We start from the raw sequence: 22,205 nt of genomic DNA on the forward strand, positions 1-22,205 counted from the left end.
AATTTTTTTTAACCCCAAAAGATTCTTGAACACACTCAGAAATACCTCCACAAAAAGTTTTTCACATGAAATACGGAGGTTGAAATTTTTGTACCCTGAACTTTTTGTCCTCTAATTTTTTTCCGGGTTTAGGAGTGGCTCTTTATGTGGAGAAAGCTTTTATTTCCAAACAAAACAACTCTTAAGGCAGTGAGAAGCATTAGGAAATAGAGTGTAAAGTGTGTGAAATGCATTCAGGTAGAAGTAGTGTGGCAGTGTGCTAGTGTTTCACGTAAAAGGCACTATTGGAAGCTCCAGTACAAAGTGTGCGTGTGTGTTGCTTGAAAGGCCTACAAACAGCAAGAGTGTGAGGCGTTAAAGCACCGTCTCCGTGGTGATATCATACTCACATGCAAAATGGTGACAAGATGGCAAGATCCTTCTTAAAAAAAAAAAAAAACTCAGTAACAGTGTTTTCAGCCACAGGTCAGCACATTGGGGCGATGGACACCTGCGCTGCGTGTCGAAGGCCGTAAAGCTATGTGCCAAAAATACATTAAAAAAAACTTACAAACTGTACAAAGAAGCATCTAGAACTGATCTGAGAGCAGATCACAAAGTCTCTGAGACACGGTGTCGCGGCTGGTCCGCAGAGTCAGGCGATACATCTGACGAGAGACACACACACACACACACAAACATGCACACTTGTAAGAACGCAGAACAAAATGTATCTAAAATAACTTCATGTCTATGTGCGTGTGCGTGCATTACCTCCGCCTGCGTGTTGGGCTCGAGTCTGAGAAGGCATCCCACCTGAGAAGTTTTAGTGTGAACGACGCCAGCTCCGACAAAGTTTGCCGGGTTGGGGTCGACGGCCTCCAACAGCGCCACGCCAAAACCTAAAATCTAACAAACGACGACAAGTGTTAACAACAAAACAGAATGTTAACTTTGACAACCTTCTTCGCCAAAACACATTAAGCCCAACTGATTTCAACATTTTTTTTCAGAAGTGGCGAAATTCAACCTTGGCCTTGGTGACCTCGGTGTCCATGGCGTGTTTGGACTTGAAGATCTTCTGGACTTCCTGCTGGGGACTGGAAGAGAGCAAAAGTCTGAATGGCTTAAAGTTGCCGTGCGTCGATTTTGGGGGCGGCTGTGCACGAGGCTCACAGGCCAAGCTGCTTCCAGCGCTGGAAGAAATCTTGTGACGTCATCTCAGTGGGCTGGAAGAACTTGTTGAGCATCACAGGGAGTTTGATGGAGATGTTTTGTGGGGCGCCGCCGTACCTGCGCACACGCACGCGCCACTCTGTGTACAGTGAAGCTTTGCCAGATCAACTTGCATTTTGGGCCCATGCTGTATTGAAGCGTTTGTTAGGAGGTTTGACAGGGAAGTCCAAACTTTAGAGTTGCGCAGGTTCAGTGTAATACCACAACAAATTCCAAAGTTTGCAAAAACAATTTTACAGAAAAACTTTGTCATATTATGCAATAATGTCGAACAAGGAAAGAAAAAATGCTATTTTCTATTTTAAAAATGCAACTTCAGGAGAATAAAGTTGTAAAACAATCTGTTGTCTGAGGGAATAAAAGGTATTTTCATGGTGAACCGAAAATTTAGTGGCATACAATTATATTCTGAGAACCTTTACAAAAAGCCATCATTTTATGAGAAAAAAAAAATGCTATTTCAAGAGAACGAAGGGGAGTAAAGTTAAATTATAAGAAAAAAGTCATACATTGACAAGAACAAAATTTTTGTTGGACTCCAATGAAGCTGTAGAAAAATCTCAAATATCATCAGTGGAACCATGATGCGTATGAATTGCTTTTTGAACTAAAGGTTGTGAATAGTTATGCTCATGTATTTTTTTTTCTTTTCACAAATTTGCAAAACTGTCCAAAAATTGTTGCTATTTGGGGGGGGGGCGTAACGTATTTTCGGGGATGCAGCAAACATGAGCGAGCTAGGGATGACGTACCTGAATTGAATGTCGAGCAGCGGGGCGTCGCTGAACTCTGACACGCACTCGATGTTGAGAATCTGCTGGACCTGAGCGCCTCCCTCGATGACGGGATCCACCGCCTTGGCGTGGACGTTCACCTGTGGATTCCTTGTTAAAGAAAGAACGCGCCTCCAGACCAAACGCCACTGCTGCTGGTAACCCTGAAGCCTCTTTTCCAGGTGCATCTCAATTTCAGTATTGTTTAAAATTATAACTTGCAGGTAACACACAAACCTAAATTCTCCTCCTTAAAATGTAAGCATATGACAATAGACAATCAAAATGATTTGAAATATCACAATTAGGTCGTTTAGAAACTAGCGTTAGAAAGGATATGAGCTTTAAGTGCGTCCTGGCTGTTCACCGTTGAGGAGAAGCTGACAAACTGGCTCGACGTCTTGTTGCCAAAGAAGACATACATGCGACCTGGAGGAAGACATTTGAAATGAAGGTTAAGCACCATTAATTCCATGTACGAGTATGCTTTGTTCTCACTAGTACATGGACAATTCAGCACACTATTACATTTTTCATTTTTATTTTTTACCCTACTGCACTTGTAGAATGTTATCTGTGAGGCAAAACTGTGCACCGGTTGACGACTGCATGCTTTTAGCAGAACCAGTGAAGCACTGGCTGTTCACTTGTACAATTTCATGTCACGAGTATTACTAGTAGCATGCAGGTGTTTGTTCATTTCTTATTTAGTGTCATACACAATTAAAGATGCCCAGCGTATTCTTAAACAGATACCTGAGTCTTTCTTCCTCTGACATTACAAACAAATATACAGCCAGATCTGACAGCTTACAGAATAATAGCCTCCGCAAATCATGACAGAGGACAATAAAACAAAAAATGCATTTCATTTTCAATACTATTTGAGTGACATAAAGAACAAGTCTGCTCCTTCTCTGGGATGGCATGGAAACGAGTGTAGTTTCACCTTACTAGTAGCATGTAGTTGTTCTACTAGCATGCAGAGCACACACACACACACACACACACACACACACACACACACACACAGTCAGTTTACGAATAAACATGTTCGGGATCTCAGCAATTATGACTGACATTTCAAAATGGTTACGGCCCTGAACGCCACTACTATTACACTACATCACATACACAACAGTGCGGGATTGCTCGAATTTTAAGAATGCCAAGAGTTTCCAGGGGAGGATCTTGGCGCTCATTTGCATACTGCACAAGACCGGAAAGAGTCCTGTGTTAAGGTTCCCAGGGGAATGAAAGCTGCTCAGCGCTCACCCAGGTTCTGCCGATACTCGGACTTCAGGCCAATCTGCAAAAGTTGATTCTCATAGAGAACGCCGTTGTTCTTACACACAAACCTGCATAAACAAAAACACAAACACGCAACAGTGTTTAGGAACATCTAGTTGAAATTACTGTTAATGCCAAGGAACTTCTCAAGTTCACTTTTACGTATACTTTTAAGACGGGGAGCCTCATCGATATCAAAGTTCTGATGTGCCGCATTAAGCCTTTGTCATTGAAGTTGACTATTTCCTTGTTTTTATGCCTCAAACACCCTGTAAAATGAATTCAGAGATTTATTGTATGGGATTTTGGCCAAACAAACCTGCTGAAACTTTCGTCAGACACTTCAGGGGGAGGGGCGTAGGCGACGGCAGAGACGGGGTCCGGCGTTGCTTCTGAGAAGACGTCCACCAGCAGGCCGGAGTTGGTGGCGGGGGGCGAGTTGAGGTTGAGCAGGTCGTTGAAGGGATGTGCAGAGTTCTGTGTGGGACATACGAGTCCAAATTCATTTCCAAACTTCAGCTTCTCCTCACAAACATGAAGTTTGAGCTGCGTGCTGCAGCGGCAGCAACCTTCGCTTTTTAACTCATCACCGCCACGGATACTCGTCAACTGGAATCAAAGCATACTGCCACCGACCTATTCTTCAAGTACCCGGTATGTTTTTCAACGCATCGATGTGGAAGAGGCTCTTGCTCAGCTTGTCTGTGATATTCAGCTTTGGGAATGTTACATTCCAGACTGGGAAATATATGCTCAGCCGAAAAAAAAAAAAAAAAAAAAAAAGACCAATTACCGGGCCGCGTACAGTTCTCCTTCAACAACTTATCAAAAGCTGGCGAGTTGGAAAGGAATAAAGTTACACGTAGACTATACGAAGCAATTGAACCAGAAGCATATTTGTTCAGGCTCAAGAAGGTAATATAAGGTGTCGGAAGAGACAGCAACGATACACTAAAATCATTCAACGTAAAAAAACATTAACGTATAATAGCTTTAGTCTGAGGAAGCGGATAGGGAGGAAGAGACAAAGAGGCGTTTAGGCCAAATTTATGATAGCGTTCATTTGTTTTAACACATAAAAAGTTACCATGTTAAAAGAAAGAAAGAAATCAAAGATATCATCCCCTTAGCCAAAGGAAGTGGAAATACAGGAAGAGGTAGGTTGCATTACATAAAAAAAGAGGGCAGTTAATGTGATCATTTTTAGCAATTCACATCACTGCAAACGTCATTAAGCCTTAGTTCATATAGAATCAACGGCCACAACATTAGGTACGCCATCGTTTTTGTATTGGCTCTCATTAGATTGTGTAGCTGCATCTAATGTTGTGGCAGAGATAATACCACAGCATGAAGGTACCATCGTGCCGGCAGAGAGCATGATGGGAATAGAGTGGGCAGGACGCGGCCTGTTGGCCAGAGGTGCCATCATAAATGAAGGAGAGCACTGATGGAAGGAGGACAAAAAAGGATAAATAAAGGAGTCAAAGTCAACGTGAAGGCAAAAGAAAAGTGAGCGCGTGACTTTGGCGTTACCGCGGCGGCGTCCGTGTCGGCGGCGTTCTCGCCGTTGTTGTGTTCCGTAGCGCCGTTCACGTTGCGCCGCGTGTCGTCGATGCCGGGCAAGTTGCCGGGTCCTTTTTTCTTCTTCAACTTAGCCAGGATGGAGGATTCCCTCTCGGGGAAAGGAGGCATTTCCTCCAAGACGGTGGCCTGCGCGGCGTCAAGAAAAAGAGGCAAGACCGCATTCAAATACAAAGCTCCATCAAACTCATCATCATTTACCAGCTGACATAAGAAAATCAAATCAACAATTAAACAGTATCATCATGATTTATTGCTGCAATCCAATTAATCACGCTGCTCCTTCTGGTGTGCCTGCCTTGGCCACCAGGCGGCAGTATAATACAACAGTCATGAAGACTTGAGCAGAAATACGACTTCTACTACTACTTTAAGTGACTCTGTTAGATGCTGTACTATTGGTCAATTGTTGTAGCGCAACGATTGATGCTAACCGTCAGCAACAGGCGTCAGTTTGTTAGTAATAAGCTAAACGGAATTAAGTTTAGTTTGAAAGTAAACTTCAGCTGGGCGTGCTGAGCTTGAAGCCTCTTTCTCGATCTGTCGGTGTGGTTGAACATTGCGTTTGTATTGCTGTGTCTATTGTCTTGTTTTACCTTTTGTTGTTTTTGTCATTTGATGTTTGAGGCGTATGATCGAAAATGAGGAGAAGCGCGCAACAAGAGCGACAGTTGACGACACGAAGCGCGTCGCCGCCCGACCCGTGGCATCACGCACCAGGATGTCTGTGGTGGCGATGCAGCTGAGCCTCAGGTACTCGACGGCTCTCTGCTGCAGCTCCACGTCGGCGTTGCGGAGCTGGCTGTCTGAGCGCAGAACCTCCTGGATGGTGCTCTTCACCTCCGGGAACAGGTTGATGAACTTGATGTAGGCAGACAGCAGCAGCGCCCGCGTGGGCACCGAGCACAGGTGGAACTTGGAGTGAAGCAGGTTGAACTGGACCAGCGGGCTGAAGGGCAACAGCCACCGCAACATGGAACAGTTAGCTATCTTAGTTCAGAGGCTATCAAACTTTTTAGGTCCAGGAAGTAGGCCCATTATAGACTTCCAGATAAAGCAATCATCAATACATTTTTCTGTGCAGAGGTTCTGCTGTGCTGCACTATCTTGCTCTCAACTCCTTATGTGAACAATTTTGCTTCATGTGCAATATTTATCCTATGTATATCAATGTTCTTATTTCATACATCAGCCAATAAATTGGACATCTGCTTTAATTGGGTTTTTTTCCCTCCAATAACGGTGTAGGCAACGGCCCCGAAAATGCCATATTGGCCGGCATCTACCAGGATCCACTTATAGGAGATGAATTCCCATAATTGATCATGTTCAGCCCTACATAGCAAAGTCCAACTCAGAATGTTTGCACGCAACAGGCGCCAGTATTACTTCCGAGTAACAGAATGCAAGTGTCTGATTTGAAGAGATCCATTTTGTGGTTGTCCGGCAGCTTTAGGGAAATGATTTGCAAGACTTTTTAATTCCGTTTGAAAAGAAATTTAAGACTAACTTTACAATGGTCCCAAAGTCTCCTGTTGTCCGAATTTGCTACAGTACACAAATGACGGCATCTTCTCCTGTTGTCCGAATTTGCTACAGTACACAAATGACGGGCATCTGCTCCCGCTGTAAGAGTTTATTTGGATATTTGAAACTATTTACAATCATAAATTCCTGCTGTTCCTGCTGTTGAAAGATTGATTTTAGGCATTTAATGCCAATTAAGACCTTGTTTTGAGATTCATGGATTCAGTGCCTTACAAGAGTTTCTAAGGCTCACCGGGAACTCTGTCAATGAAGTCAAGGAAGTACATTTCAAACATCCGTAAGTTAGAGAAAGACTAAATTGGATGATAGGTTGTACCTGGAGCGCGGATCTCCAGCAATCAGGTTGCCAAACTCCCCCAAGATGTAGCCTCCCACTTTCACCAAGTTCTCGTGGCAGGCGGGTGCTTGAAGCGCCTAGGAAGAATTCACCAGCCATGACGTCGAAGACCAGGACCGCATCACAAGAAACGCGAGCCGGCTCGTCTATGCTCACCTCAAAGACGGTCTTGGCAGCGTAGCCCTGCACGTCGTCTCTGTTGATTACGATTTGGATGACGCGATACCACACTTCCTCGCTCACGTGGTCCCCGGCCATGCGAATGAGGTTGAGGATGGTGTCCACGTACCAAGTGTAATCCACTGCGTACTTCTCGGCCAGGATGGCCACCTTGAGCACCTGGAGGAGAGATACAGAGAGGAAAGTGTTGTGGAAAAGCTTGATATTTGACATACAGTGGATACAAAAAGTGCACACACCCCTATTCAAATGAATGGATTTTGGGATATCAAAAATAAGACAAAGTTAAATCATTTAAAAAAATCTTCCACCATTTGTGACATAAGCTATACGATCAAATAAAAGAAATCCTTTTGAGGGGGGAAATAGAAAAAAAACTACCAAAAAACGTTCAGCTGTTTGAGTAGGCCTTTCCTGACATGTTTTGCCTTCTAGCAAAGGCTTGACTGGTATATTTTGAACAGTTCATAATTCCATCCACCTTCGTCACTTTTGTCGACCGAAAATGACATCGCAGATGCTCAGATAACGACCAATCATGGCTCATCTTAAGAAAACAGGTGAGCTGTGATTGGTCGTTCTCTGAGCCCTGAGCAACTGTGATGTCATTTTCAGTCGACAGAAGTGACAAGACAGCAGAGTGGAAGCGACATTATCAGGCGGGGTGAATGCATGCGTGAATACATACTATCTCCTCTCTGATGGAGTAGTCGGCGTTCTCCAGGTAGCTCAGCATCTCTGCCACAATCTGCTTGGCGTTGCTGCGGTCACACATGGCGTAGAGAAGGTCCACCGCACGCTGGCGAACGCTCACGTCTCGCTCAGTCTGCAAGAAAACACACGTGTGAACAGATCTTTAAAGACGATTCTCATGAATATGACCAAACAGCGCATGTAACATCAGGGCAGCTCAGAAAAGAAAGAAAAAAAGATAAATGGGTGCAAAGATTCATTTTATCCATATTACAACTCAAAGGGGACATATATCAAAACACTCTAAGCAATTTTGGCAGGTTGCTGACTCCCACTACGGTACTTTAATGATGACAATGTCATGTAATAAGTAAAAAATTATTCTTCTAGGGTAGTATTTTCTAGGTTACAATTTTGAGAAAAATTTAACTTTAAGTAAGTTTTTTAAAAAAATGTTTTTTTTTAATTGTGGAATAGGAAATGAAGTAGAATCAGAAATTATTTAACTTAATGTATATTTTAGTGGACATTTTCAATCAATCATCCAGACTTATTTCTATAGCACTTGGTATACGTTGAAATGCAGCAAAACTGGCTTCATGCAATAAAAGAAAGGAATTTTAGCAATTTTCATACAAAAATGTTTATCTTTGCTAGACTTGCCCTCCCGAGACAAGATTTGCAAGACAAATGAAGGCCCCAAAAATAAAATAAAAAATGACTCGTTTTTTTCTCCCCACGTTTCTGTGAATAAAAGCGCAGTAGGTACCTGGGAATAGCGAAAATCCACGTATAATTGACAACCGTTGAAATGCATTGGGAAAAAAAAAATACATTCCCAAACCCCCCCCAAAAACATTTTCCCAAAACGCTGCTAAACATTCAATATTTTCACACACGTTTTATACAATAAACAGGTGATTATGCTAACCCGGCGCACCCCCAATTGTGAGTATGCGAAGATTGACACATTTTTTATGATGATAGCTACTTAATCATTTTTTAAATATGCGTGCACTACATTTTCAGTTTTACTTCTTTAATTAGCCAAAGAGTAGCAGCAGGTGTGGCTCACCTTGAGAGCGTTGATGACAGTGTCGATGTGCGTCTTGACTGCCTCGTGGGAGAACTCGGAGCTGGCCAGGGTGCACATGCTCTCCAAGGCCAGGTAGCGCAGGTTGGTCTCGCGGTGCTGCAAGAATTGACCCAGCTGGTTGCACGCTCGCACCAGCAAGGTGGGCTCACTGTGGGACAACAACACAGAATACTTCTCAATATTTACAGTTTAAGACCAAGCCATGGCTTTCTGCAATGGCACCACGAGTAAACAAATCTGTATGTCATTTGACCAAGTCAGAGTGTTTAAGAATATGGGGGGGAGCCTTGAATGATGATTTTAGCCGTCATCTCAACTGCAGTACAGTAATTTGAATGTGTTGAGAAGAAGATTTGACGTCAATTGCGTTCTGCTACCCGCAAGTACCCTTGGCGCAAATAGTTTACAAATATTATGAGGTTGTCTATTTACAAATATTGTGAGGTTGTCTATTTAGTGTTCGCTAAAGGCCTTGAGGGTGAGACTTGGACCTGTCGTGGTGGATGATGAGTGAAATAGCTTCAAAGAGAACAGCGTTCTTGGCGTTGGAGTGCTGAACCTTCTTGGACTTTGGAGGCTCCTGGGCTTTGTTCAAGATGGTCTCCAGACATTCTGTCAAGCGACTTCGCAGCGCCGCGTCCTCTGTGGACAAAAACGGAAAGATAACTCACCTACTTACACTTTGTGGTATATACGTACAATTTGGAGATTACTCAAAAATGGTCCGCTTCTAAAGTCAAACAACTCAGGAGTTCAGCAGCTGTGTTTGACTTTAAAACCGACAAAAGGGCCAGGTCATTCTTGAATGAGGTATAAAAAAGGGTTCCAATATGTACATGTAAAGTGTATGTGAAATCATTCATGCTCATTCGTAATTGTAGTATTTATCATGAATTTAACAAATAAATAAATGACCATTTCTAATGAAAGAAATTATTTTTACATTTTTTTAACTTCAAAATAACTTGAAGATAAATACTAAAACAAGTAAAAATGGTTCAAACGAGTATACTGGTTACACTTTACTATTGCCTACAAGATTTTATGTTGGCTACAGTTTGCAACAAAAGATTGTAATTGATCTTCTATGGAACAATTTTTGGCATGGAAGAATTTAATTAACTAGCAAGTCTAGTTTAATTACTTAACCCCTGCTGTTATATTGCAGTAAAAATTAACCAATTTTCAACATAACCCAACCAACCCCCCCAAAAAAGTAAAAGCAGTATGTGTAGTGGCCAAATAAATTGAAATTGGGTATCAGTTGGCCTTCTTCTGAAAAGTATTTTTTTATGTGTTCAATGGAGCTAGATTTTTCTTTATGAATTGAACTACTGAAATAAATGAACTTTTTTACAACACTATAAATTACTGCAGCTGTATATGTCCTATGGGTTGCATTGTTTGGAAATAACCATGGAAGTGAATTAACTTGGAAATCCACAAAATTTGAAATGTAAATATGCATGCAATATCATCAATGTTCCTAATCATATCACATCACACGTGTGTAGCTAGGACTGTAGAGCACATGTGCAAAGGTGTTAAGATTAAAAGAATAAATACCAGGTGGAGGGTAGCATTGCAGCAGTCTCAACAGTTTCACAGAGAGCCACGGCGCTGCCACAAAGTAGTACGTGTAGTCCTGAAGGTCGATGGAGGCCGACGTCACAATCTGCACAAAATATTGTATGAAAATGTGTTTTATTAAAAGCAGATTACTTTTCATCTAGCTGCCAAGTGACACCCACCCTGCTGAGTCGTGCCACCGCCAGCGATACGGACGTTTTGAAATCATCCGGACTCTTTTGGGCCAGCCTGCTGATGAGGCTGGTGGCCGCCGTCACCACGCCCTGAAAACAAACAAGTTGGTCTTTGAAGGACCCTTGGGAAGAACCTAAATACATGTAAACCGAAAATGTCTGCAATTCCCTCTCACTAGACTGAGTCAATAGTAGTCACCCTGATACTGAAATCATTTTACATACATTGTCATTCATACCTTATCACATGACTATCATATATCAAGTATCAGCATCAATATTAGTATCAGTATTGCTATTGGTGGCATGAGCATCTATTTTAATTGGTACTGCATCAGTAAGGATGTGTGTAGTATAACCTATCATGAGTTCTAACTCAATTGGAGAGATTTTAGATTAAGTCAATACAGCATATCAATCATATGTCAAGTATGTGTAATAGCAGCCTCAATTTCTATTTGGTCAATAGGTATCTGGGGACTCTGCCGGCCTTCAACAGAAAAAGCCCAGCCTGAGCTTAGCCCCCCCCCAAGCAGACGTGCGTGTGAAAAGTGTTACCAGGTGCTGGTCGTTGAGCAGGTGGACCACCCTGGATGTCCACTCGCCCATGGGCACCAGGTCAGGTGACGTCTTGTTGAGGCGCAGGAGGCAAAGCGCCGCACTCTGCTTCACGCTGTCCATGGTGTCCCTGAACAGGACAAAAAAAAAGCGGCTCACTCTCTGCAGCGAGGGCTTCTCAAACTTTGGGGCAAAAAAATGGACTCTCATTATCCTAAATGTGTCATCGTCCACACCGCTTATCCTGTACAGGGTTGTGGGGAGGTGCTGGAGCCTATCCCAGCTGACTATGGGCGAAAGGCAGACTACACCCTGAACTGGCTCGCCAGCCAGTCGCAGGGCACACACACAGACACAGTCACTGAGTGGGAACCGATCCCACGCTGCCCACACACAACTCAGGCAAGTGTACCTCTACACCATCGTTATCCTAACTGTCGGAGAAATTGCAAAAATACTTATTTATTTGAATATTACACTTTTTATTCTGGATATAAAATATGCCTTAATTCGAAAAATGATATCAATAATAAAAAACTATTTACTAGAAAAGAAATTACCGGTAAGTAAAAATCAATGAATTATTTTCACAATCCTATCAGGGATTTAAGTTAGGCCAAAGCTAAGTTTGGGAGGGTTAGTAATTGGCTGAATGTTTTGTATTAGCACGCCATTCCCAATATGATGGAACGCATTTTTTTTAAATGAAGCTACAAAATGTCCTGCAAATTTTTGCGGGTTGAGAACCAGCGCTGGGAACACGGACAAGACACGCACCCGGCCACAAGGACGCGAGGGATCTCGGAGGCAAAGGCCTCGGCCATCTCGCGGCTGCCCACATTGGCGATGCAGTGAAGCGCCAGATTCATGAAGGTGGGGTTGCGGCTGCTCAGGTCGTTCTTGATGGCGTTGTTGATGAGGCGGATCAGGTCGCTGTTGGAGTTGACCAGCACCGAGATGAACAGGTAACCCTGAAGGGAACATGGGCCACAATGACGCTTCGCGGACATTCGGTGAGATGTGTTGTATAATGTGCTCCAAGCACTGACATAATCAACAGTCCCGGCATATTTGTTCTATGAATTTAGCCAGTATTCTATATACGACATATATCAACAATATTTCTACACAAACTGAACCACTGTGACCGTCTTCTTCGTGTGGATATATACTGTATCAAATGTATTATACTTTTTCCGATGTTTACTCTAAGTTTTATAAAGTAATATACTATAGAGTGCAATTATTCTTATTTCAGAAACATCCTAACAAGATTTTTTGGAGGGCTGAATGAATTTATGGCATTTCCCTTCATTTCAGTGGAGAAAGATGGCACAATGAATAAAGGTGTAATTCAAGGCAGCACTGGATCATAAACAATTGGAAGAAATTGTGGTTTCTTTTTGTAATGAAGATATTGATGTTATTTTTACCCATTGAAGCATTGTGGGGAAGGCAGGCTTACAATTTGTTTCTCCGTGTACTTGTTAGAGCTGAGCAGGTTGACAGCTTCCATGTGTCCAAAGTCGATGTCATGGCCCAGAAGGAAGATGAAAAGCAGCTTGCAAACGTACTTCTTCTTGCTGTAGCCGTCCAGAGCCTTGTCACCTGTACACACATTCAAAACAACATCAGCAAGTTACCAGGAAGGAGACAGATGGTTTGTGATCATGCTTCAAGTTTGGTCAGCTACAGTTTGATGTAATAAAGTCAAACTTAGTCAAGTTATGCAGTTTGAACGTAAATATGACAAGAAAGTGTTGCCCCACATCTCAGTTCAGCGTTTGCACCCTAGTGTTGGGTCGTTCGCCAACGATTCATTCAAAAAGAACGAATCTTTTCAGAGAATGTGAGTGAATGGATCACTTCAAGTAATTCGTTCTTTTTTTTTTAAATATACCTTTATTCAAGCAAAGAACAAGTACAGAACAGAGTGATTCGTTGTTTTCTAAGTTCATTTGAGCTCCGCCACGTGCATGTCGTCAATCTTCATAAATGTAATAATTGGTTGTTCCCAAAAAGCAGAGAGAATAAATCCCAGTGAGTATAGTGTGTCCTCCTTTTGTATGCGTTGCTGCTCCGTGTGCATTTAAGTAGTTGTTTGAAGGTTTTTTTTTTCATTTCTGTTTACGTTATGTTAGCATTAAGCTAGCAGACTTTGGTTACACGAAATTATATAATCAGTTGAACAGTTTGGTGTATAAATATGCAATGAGTAAAGATGTGTTAAGTGTTTTTTTAAATGGTCTCTCTAAATCGCAGGTTTTCACCTATTGTGAGGGGTGTGGGACATATTCCCTGCGATAAACGGGTTCACTCTGTAGGATTATGCCACTGTGTGTTGTGTATGTACACACTCATGTTAGTTACCTTTAAATTTTGATCGGATGTTGGCCAGTTCCTTGTTGATCCTTTTGATCTCTGCCTCTTTGCTTTTACCTGAAAATAAACCCCCAAAAAGTTAGTTAAAAGAACATCAACTTCCTCTTGGATCAATACATGTTTTGATGGCTACCTCAGATTTGTTTACAATTTCAAGACTTTGTTGCCAGGATGAGTTGTTGTGTATGTTCATAATGTGGCATTTTAACATACCGTACTGTAAAGGTCATTCAATATGATACCTAAGGAATGTATGACTTAACTTGTCAAGAAAACAATCGTCTTTGAGTTGAGTCAAGGTTCGCTATTCTTTTTGGAAGGAATTAGGTTGAATAGAGATACACAAGTACAATTAATACTTGGAGCCTTTGTGAAACGTTCTTTTGACGAGGTATTTGTAGAACTGGTTGATTATTGTATCGGATATTGTATATTTATTTGTCATGATTTATTTTCAATCATTTAAAATATCAATTGTTTTGAAAATGGGGACATGTTTTTCATGAGGTAGCACTTGTTTTCATTATCTGTAAAGAAAAGATATTCCAAATTACATCACATTTCCCGTCATTTGCTGCTTATAAGTTGTAATAACTCATAAAAATATGATACCTCGAACTTGTCACAAAAGTGAATACCTTGAACTTAAGTACGGTTTTATGGGTTTGAGTAATTCGAAAGCGGTTATTGTTTAAAATATTATTCAAAGGACATCTGTATCTTCAAAGTGTGACTATTGTATTATAAAAGTGGCGGTCACGCCCTTCGTCGTGACGTTAGCAGCTAACAGCTAATTAGCTCACCGGCTAGCTGTCAAAAAGTCTGTAATTTGCTCTTTGAACTTACGACTTAAAAACGTGCAAAGACCAGGAAACATGCAGTTCCACTGAGTAGTGGCTACGAATGACTCATCGTTTAGAGGTGAGCACGTCATAAAGTCCCCTTTTATCTTATCTATGCTGCTAATTTGGATAAACTTACAGTTCCTGATGTCGGAGATGAACACCGCCAGGCCGCGCATTCCGTCCCCTTTCGACACCGCCGGCATGTTGTCGTTTCCCCGCTAAGGCCAAACGTTCTATCCCCTCGTCCACACTCGCTCCCACCGGGCCAAAGAGACGCCGGCTTTGCACGCTGTAATAAAGCCAGCCAGCGAGCGAGCAAGCAACCGACGGCGGGCGGCTTGAGAGGCTTGAGAGTTCCCAAAAGGATCCTGTCAGACAGGAAGCACGAGGGCCGCGCTCCGTACCTAGAGAGATATACCCTCCCACGCGCCGCGCTCCATTTTGTTCACTCCAAACTGACTTGTCATATGTATGGAGGTGTCCATATGATGTACGAGGTATTGTATTACAATTACCATTTTATAGATAGATAGATAGATAGATAGATGGATAGATGGATAGATGGATAGATGGATAGATGGATAGATGGATAGATGGATAGATAGATAGATAGATAGATAGATAGATATAGACCGACTAAGGCAAGGCAGCTTTATTAATAACGTCATACACAAGGCAACTGTGGTTTACACAACCAAAAGCACAACACCTAAATGCATTTCCAAACAAAAGACTGAAAGAAATTAAGCAAATTCATAATTCATTTTACATTATATATACATTGTTATATACTGTATTTTATAATATTTTATGTTTACAGCTGTTTTTTTCTGCATGGACACTTGAGACAGATTTTTATATTCAGATTTTTACTGTTCACTAAGACTATTTTCTGATGTATGTTTGTTTAAATAAACACCTTTGTAGTGTTTTTGTTTAATTAAATAAATTTAAATTTAAATATGTTTTTAACATCTCTAGCGTGAAACTCTCGAGCATCTTCGCGTAGTCCGTAAACATCATTGGTCGCGTGTCGCTTTAAATTAATTTAAATACTGCTGCCGTAAAGGATTTTGAGTAATGCATCTCCTTTTCTTTCATAAAGGTTGGTCAGAAATTACCTTTGCAAACGGTGGTTTAAAGGTTGCATCCGGGCACCTTTCCTAATCATTTGGAGAATCGTAACAACCTTGTCTCCTAGCACTTCCGGGCCATCTCACTTCGATAGGATAGGAAAGGAAAGTTCCTTGTCACATAAAAAGAATCCAAAGAGGGACAGTGATCACTGAATCTTTTACTACTTGTACAAACTGAGCAAGCAAAACATTTTTCTTCAGTGTGTTTTCTCATGTTTTATCAAATGTTCCTCTTGAATGAATCTTTTATCACAAACTAAGCAGGCAAAAGGCTCGTCTTTGGAGTGTGTTCTTCTGTGCGCTTTTAAATGTCCCTTATGTCTGAACCTTGTACCGCAAATTGAGCAGGGAAAGGGTTTTTCCCCAGTGTGTGTTCTTGTGTGTGTTTTTAAGTGACCTTTTGTAGAAAACCCTTTATCACATACTGAACAGGCAAAAGGTTTTTCTCCAGTGTGTGTTCTTGAGTGTGTTTTTAAGTGACCTTGTGTAGAAAACCCTTTACCACATACTGAACAGGCAAAAGGTTTTTCCCCAGTGTGTGTTCTTGTGTGTGTTTTTAAGTGACCATTTGTAGAAAACACTTTATCACATACTGAACAGGCAAAGGGTTTTTCTCCAGTGTGTATTCTTAAGTGTGTTTTTAAGACAACTTTTGTAGTAAACCCTTTACCACATACTGAACAGGCAAAACGTTTTTTTCCAGTGTGTGTGCTTGTGTGCATGGTTAAACTTGTCTTCACAGAAAATGTTCGACCACAAACCGAGCAGGCAAAAGGTTTTTCCCCAGTGTGTGTTCTTGTGTGTTTTTTTAATTCTACTTTTGTAGAAAAACATTTATCACATACTGAGCAGGCAAAAGGCTTTTCCCCTGTGTGTGTTCTTGAGTGCCTGGTTAAATCCTCATTTCGATAAAATGTTTTCCCACAAACTGAACAGACAAAGGGTTTCTCCCCAGTGTGTGTTCTGATATGTGTTGTTAAATGTGCCTTCAGAGAGAATCGTTTCCCACAATCTGAGCAGGCAAAAGGTTTTTCACCAGTGTGTGTTCTTGTGTGTCTTTTCAAAGATGACTTGTTGACAAAGGTTTTGTCACACTGACAACATTTCACCCGTCTATTGCCAGTGTGACATGTCATATCACCTTTAGAGTGTTCATCACCGTTGTTGTCAGTGCCAGACGAGTGTGACGTCATGTCGTCACCATCTGAAAGTGGTGGTATAAGGCTGTCTATTTGTGATCCTCCACAGTGCTCTCCATCACCTCCTTCACTCTTCACAATCACATCAGTCAATGGAAACTTGGGGATTTCATCCTCCTGCTCTTTTTTTGTGTGTGGGGTCTCTGTCTTTTTCTCCTCTTTGATTTGTGAGGACCCTGCCTCCTGCTGCTCAGGACCAAGATCTTCTTCATCGAGGTCTGCAGGACACAAGAAAACAAGTCAAGCTTTGCTCAGTCACATCTAATGTTGTGACTCTGATGTAACCACTTCAACAAAATTTAGTAAGCACAAACTTGTACACAATTTGGTAAAGAACATATAGAAATGTGGCCCCCATGTGCGTGGACAATTGGAAGATTGCCCTGATTTCAGTCTCACAGTAGGTGCAAATGGGTCGTTGAAGAAACAGCATGGCAGGAAAAAATTGAAAAACAAAAAGGAAAAACCTAAACGTGGTCTCGTGGCCCACTTGGAGTTGTGGTGTGCAACTTTCCGATTTTGGTCTACGGCAATATTCAGAGACACACTAGCAAGAATGCTGTCTTAGGGCATTGCCTCTCGCCTAGCAGACAAATTGAAGGGTTTGATTTGACCCTAAGCAAAGGCTGGGCTGTGAGATTGGAGCACTTGGCCGTAAAAATAAAAACAAGAACAGAGAAGTGATATACATCAGGTTCCAGCAAGAGCTGAAAGAGAAGAGAGCAAACAAAGGCATAGCCTAGCTCTTATCTTGGGTGACACCCAAATTCAAAGGCACCTCCCAAAGTCTCGCATTTGGGGGACTAATTATTCAAACTTTCCGTTCTTTGAACAAAAGACCTTTGAAACGGTTAAAGTTAACCTGGTGTCCCATCTTTGATAATATATATTCAGGTTATACTTCAAATACTATAAATACTTGAAATCAAAATTCAATCAATCAACGACTGATTCTAAGAACAAATAAATAACATATTGTAAATTACAGCTGTGACGCTTTATACATACAACCTAATTATTGCGAAACCCATTCACAATATTTTGTAGGTTCTACTTAAATTGCGTAGACGTTCTGTCTCATTGTTAACACAAAGATGACATTTGCAGTTCTTACGGTTGTCCTTTTGGGGTCGCCAGAGCAACACCATTGAACTGGGTGTCAAATGTTGATTGGTGTCTGGTTTGTGTCGGCTCTTGATCCTTGATGTGTGACCCAACTAGAGTCTTTTCTCATAGGTTCTGGTCCAGCATATGTTGACATCAAACTGACTGCTTTCGTGTCTTGCCATTTCAAACAAACTGTGTTGGTGTTGGACTTCAATTGATAATCGTAGGATCCAAGGCCTTTCTTGGACAGGTTTTTGTCAGGTATCAGGTTGCACTTGGGCATATGTTATTTCCTCACATTTCCTGTGTAGTAGATTCCCTTTGCCAATAATTTCTCAATGAGAGGCATGGAAGTGAAGAAATTGTCAGCAAAAATCAGGAAAATTACTTTCTCTGCAAGCAAGTCGCATAACTTCACTACAATGTCTCCACCAACTCCCAACTGACTCTTTTTTGGCCCTTTTTGTCCATTGCCACCACCTTTTCCTTGATATATGTCAAAGTCGTGCAGAAGGCCAGTGACACAACAGCGCGCCCACACTTTGAATCCCCAGGGATGTGGCTTTATCCCCAGTGTGTGTTCTTTTGTGCATTGTTAAAGTTGGCTTTCTCGAAAATGTTTTCCCTCAAACTGAGCAGTCAAAAGGTTTTTCACCAGTGCGTGTTCTGGTGTGCATTCTTAAAGGGGACCTTCTGGAAAATGTTTTGCCACAAACCCAGCATGCAAAAGGTTTTTCTCCAGTGTGTGTTCTTATGTGTCTTTTCAAGGTTGACTTCTTGAAAAACGTTTTGTCACAAAGAGAACATTTCACTCGTTTGTTGTCAGTGTGACATGTCACATCACCTTTAGAGTGTTCATCATCGTTGTCGTCAGTGCCTGAAGAGTGTGAAGTTATGTCATCACCATCTGAAAATGGCAGAATGAGGCCATCTGTTTGTGATCCTTCACAGTGGTCTCCATCACCTTCTTCACTCTTCACACGGACACCAGTCAATGGAAACTTGATGGTTTCATCCTCTTGCTCTTCTTTTATGTGTGGCATCTCTGTCTTCTCCTCCTCCTCCTCCTCTTTAATTTTGGCAGACTCTGGCTCCTCCTCTTTAATTTGGGCGGACTCTGCCTCCTTGTCTGGAGGACACAAAAGAAGACAAATGCACAAGTTGCTAAAGTCAAGCTTTGCTCAGTCAAGTTTCATCTTGTGACTTTGATGTTGCGTATTATCATTTCTAAATTATTATTACAAGATTTGGCAATGCTTAAGGTAATAGAAGTGAATAAATTAGATTGGATTATGGGTGAAATGTCTTCAACAAAAAAAGAATAATCCAGTTCCCTTAACTCATTCTATCCCAATGACCTATTTATATGTCATTTTACAGGTGGCCTGAAAAACACGGGTACTGAATGAGTTAACTCTACCTTTGCAAATTACCTTAACCATCTACACCAGTTCTATTCAACTGCCAGATCAGATCAGATCAGTGTAAAGAGTTGTGATTGAGTGAAAATGTGTGCAAGACTGACAAAAAATGTAGTGTTAACAGATCAACGCTGAACGACAATGTGCACTGTACCTTGAATGGGTATGCAAAAAGTAAGCATCACGTCTGCCTCTAATTTACAATCAAAGGTAATCTTATGACCCAATCAACGTTGAATGGCAATGCGCACTAAAATTTGAATGGGTATGCAAACAGGTAAGCATCACGTCTGCCTCTAATTTACAATCAAAGGTAATCTAATGACCCACTGCACATAAAAAAGAAAGCAGCAACTGATATAAAGTGTGATCAGAGCATATCCTTGTATGTTGTGATGATGTTAAGTGGTCACGTTGAAGATTTGACAGCCATTGTGTGCGTCTTATTTCAAACAACTTATTTGTTTTTGCCACTGGTTAATTTGAATCACTGCCGGTATCACAAAATAAAATCTTTAGGTTACTGATTAAGACAACCATAAACAGCACAGATGTTAACAATTTTTACAAACACATAACGGACTTAGCAAATATTTTGCTTCTGTTATCTCACTCACTTGACCGCCTGCCCTCAGGCAGCAGACAAATGTGACGTCACACAGTGGGGATCGATTAGAATCACTGAATATATTTTAGATGGACAAATTCCACACCTTTCTTTATTACAAATGCACATTCGTGTGAATAAGCCCATGTCTCACTCTCAACAGCACGAAGAGCTATGAATATGGGCTGTTTATTCAACACATGTATTCTGTGTGTATATGTTACTACAGATACTTCACAAGTGATGAGTTAAACATGAATAATTTTTCAAACTGCGAGGTATTGGTACAGTATCGGCATCGGGCGGTATTGCACAGCCAGGTAGCACAATCGGTATCGGGACCAAAAAGTGGTACCGGAACAACACTAGTTAAAAGGCAAACGAATATCGATAGCGGATTTGGCCTGCGAGTCCAGACAGAAGGGCGGTGGTCGGCACAAGCTACAACATAAATCTAAAATTAGCAACGGTATTAGCGTACATCCCGGTGTAATCAGGAGGCGGTGAAATGGTGTCAAAATTTGAATATTACCCAACCCTATTGAGGCCATGAAAAAGTCTCATGGAACATAACCACTTGGGGCCAAGCAAGGCGGTCGCGGTGTGGAACTGGGCTAATTGAAAAGCTCCATATGACATGTCAAGCTTAGATTGGCTAAATAATTACCGTGGTCTCTCCATATTCCCTATCCATCCCGTTGTGAAAACGATACTTGTCAGAAGTGTAACTTTTTTACCGTGATGCAGGGGATAATTACCGACTTGGGAGTGATGCCGGAATGTATTTAACTTTTTTTTTTTTTAAATAAACATCTATCAAGATCAGTTTGTCTATTCAATATATTCTAATGAGGTGCAAAAAGTTAATTTTGACTCGCAAGCTACGATGCAAAACTGTTACGATGCAAAACTGCTCAGAAGCGAAACCGTTCACACTCAAACTTTTGCAATTGTGGCAAACTACGCCCCTGGGTCCCTGTAATTATAAGGGAACGCCATTAGATTTCCCTAACACACATTATTATGTCAATTATGTCATTGTATTTCGAAGTATTTAGCAACCAAGTGAGAGTAAACAAACCTGATCTGTCTAAGACAACTCGAGATTCCAACTTGGGAAGGTGACATTGTGGCCTGATGTCCTCTTCTCTTGCACAAAGTTCCTCCTTGTACTTGGCTGTCTTTCTTGCACACATTTTCACGCGACAGTCACAACACTTTAAACTCACTTAATCTCTTCATGGCGACGTATTGCTAACAAAACTAGACTCTTTGTTAGCGGCTAGCAAGCTAAGCTAATTTAGCAAGAGAAGCTTCAAAGAGCTTCCAGACGAGTTTATCCGGACACGTAGATCTAAATTATACTATTTTAGTCCAGTAAAATAGTGAGTGACGCGCGCACTGTGCCGATGCTTTAGTCCGGTCAACACTGTAATTCGAGATGAATGTTTTAGTGAAGTGCGTGTCCGAGACACCATCTTCAGCGTTTCTGGCACCAACATAATTAGCAGTGCGCATGCGCAACGCGTCACTTTGAACGCACAATATGGCTACGACACAAGGACAAAATATATATGAAGTGCCTAACCCTAACCCATGCATAGGAAAATGGTCGTGTATAAAAATTATATGTAATGAACTTTCATATTACCATAGACGGATAGATAGACAAATGTTTTTCATTATTACATATAAATTCTGTATGTAAGCAAAATTCTGAGGAACTTCTGTCCAGTGAAACTTGAAAGTGTATCCCATGTTTCCCTTGACTTATATAGAAAATGAGAATCATTGATAACTCTGTAAAAGGGACTTTCCTAAAAATAAGATGAGTGACATTTTCAGGCATATTGTGTGCAAGTGTGATTGCTAATTTTACTTTACCCATATATGCACATAAAGTTGTCGCAGTGGAAATCACTTTAGCAACACCTTCCTTTTCATTTGTTTTCAATCACAATTTAGTACCTCTAAAGCAGCGCTTTTCAAGCGTTGTCAGCCTGTGAAACACATTCTATTGTCACTAAATCATAAACCACTTCTATATGAGTCAACAACAAAAAGAACATGTATTGTTGCCTTTGAAAATGTGTACAGTGTATAACATTATTTTAAACAAACACTAAAGCAGTAGTAAACTCATATAGTTAATACGATATATTTTTTCCTACCTGTCCACAACCCACTCAATGAATCCGTGACCCACTCATAATGAATCCGTGACCCACCAGTTGAGAAACACTGCTATAAAAAGGGAGTTAAGGAGTCAGTCAAAGTCACATCCTCTAACCTTTTTGCCACCTTTCCCTCACCTCTGTTGGATGACGTCATCGAGTCAAGGCACCTGAAAAGATGCTTCCTTTCCAACGGCACTGCTTCAAATGAATTCGACTCCACTTTTCCTAACTGACGCCATCGCGCCATAGTGAGTATTGATGATGTCTAGTCTCTAGTTTACAGACTTTACCTGC

The 22,205-nt window shown here is 41.3% G+C and overlaps 2 protein-coding genes across 5 annotated transcripts; both read right to left on the reverse strand.

The window, feature by feature from the left end:
* Positions 1-141: 141 nt before the first annotated feature.
* On the reverse strand, positions 142-15,490 carry LOC147149877 (AP-2 complex subunit alpha-2-like). Of its 3 annotated transcripts, none has more exons than XM_086024862.1 (23): positions 15,386-15,490; positions 13,408-13,476; positions 12,503-12,645; positions 11,815-12,008; positions 11,038-11,167; positions 10,468-10,569; positions 10,283-10,391; positions 9,208-9,358; positions 8,696-8,864; positions 7,616-7,753; positions 6,904-7,086; positions 6,727-6,824; positions 5,580-5,811; positions 4,815-4,991; positions 4,639-4,725; positions 3,598-3,755; positions 3,264-3,346; positions 2,327-2,417; positions 1,968-2,090; positions 1,156-1,272; positions 1,010-1,079; positions 754-888; positions 142-647 (listed from the first exon to the last, which is right to left on the reverse strand). In XM_086024862.1, exons 3-23 carry the CDS (start codon positions 12,551-12,553, stop codon positions 570-572), a joined length of 2,676 nt encoding a protein of 891 aa, XP_085880988.1. In that variant the 5' UTR covers positions 12,554-12,645; positions 13,408-13,476; positions 15,386-15,490; the 3' UTR covers positions 142-569. The 3 variants fall into 3 exon arrangements, with proteins under 3 accessions (XP_085880988.1, XP_085880986.1, XP_085880987.1); XM_086024860.1 differs by lacking the exon at positions 15,386-15,490 and adding an exon at positions 14,401-14,634; XM_086024861.1 differs by lacking the exons at positions 4,639-4,725; positions 15,386-15,490 and adding an exon at positions 14,401-14,632.
* Positions 15,393-21,258, reverse strand: LOC147149878 (uncharacterized). Of its 2 annotated transcripts, XM_086024875.1 has the most exons (4): positions 20,816-21,258; positions 18,551-18,835; positions 16,542-16,817; positions 15,393-15,510 (listed from the first exon to the last, which is right to left on the reverse strand). In XM_086024875.1, the coding sequence occupies exons 1-4, from the start codon at positions 20,928-20,930 to the stop codon at positions 15,428-15,430; spliced, it is 759 nt and encodes a 252-aa protein (XP_085881001.1). In that variant the 5' UTR covers positions 20,931-21,258; the 3' UTR covers positions 15,393-15,427. The 2 variants fall into 2 exon arrangements, with proteins under 2 accessions (XP_085881001.1, XP_085881000.1); XM_086024874.1 differs by lacking the exon at positions 15,393-15,510 and having other exon boundaries at positions 15,546-16,817.
* Positions 21,259-22,205: the final 947 nt, after the last annotated feature.

This window comes from Filicampus tigris, chromosome 3 (assembly GCF_054856515.1).
Source record: "Filicampus tigris isolate MCC_2025a chromosome 3, RoL_Ftig_1.0, whole genome shotgun sequence".
Classification (NCBI taxonomy): Eukaryota; Metazoa; Chordata; class Actinopteri; order Syngnathiformes; family Syngnathidae; genus Filicampus; species Filicampus tigris.

Excerpts from the sequence above, each read along its gene's own strand:
- LOC147149877 (XM_086024860.1), bottom strand. The coding sequence starts at position 14,467 with ATGCCGGCGGTGTCGAAAGGGGACGGAATGCGCGGCCTGGCGGTGTTC. Across the intron at positions 10,392-10,467 it reads CGGTGGCACGACTCAGCAGG|ATTGTGACGTCGGCCTCCAT; the intron begins GTGGGTGTCACT and ends TATTTTGTGCAG. Across the intron at positions 3,756-4,638 it reads TGCTCTCTGCCGGCACGATG|AACTCTGCACATCCCTTCAA; the intron begins GTACCTTCATGC and ends TGTCCCACACAG.
- LOC147149878 (XM_086024874.1), bottom strand. The coding sequence starts at position 20,930 with ATGTGTGCAAGAAAGACAGCCAAGTACAAGGAGGAACTTTGTGCAAGA. Across the intron at positions 18,836-20,815 it reads AGTTGTCTTAGACAGATCAG|ACAAGGAGGCAGAGTCCGCC; the intron begins GTTTGTTTACTC and ends TGTGTCCTCCAG. Across the intron at positions 16,818-18,550 it reads CGATGATGAACACTCTAAAG|ACCTCGATGAAGAAGATCTT; the intron begins GTGATGTGACAT and ends TGTGTCCTGCAG.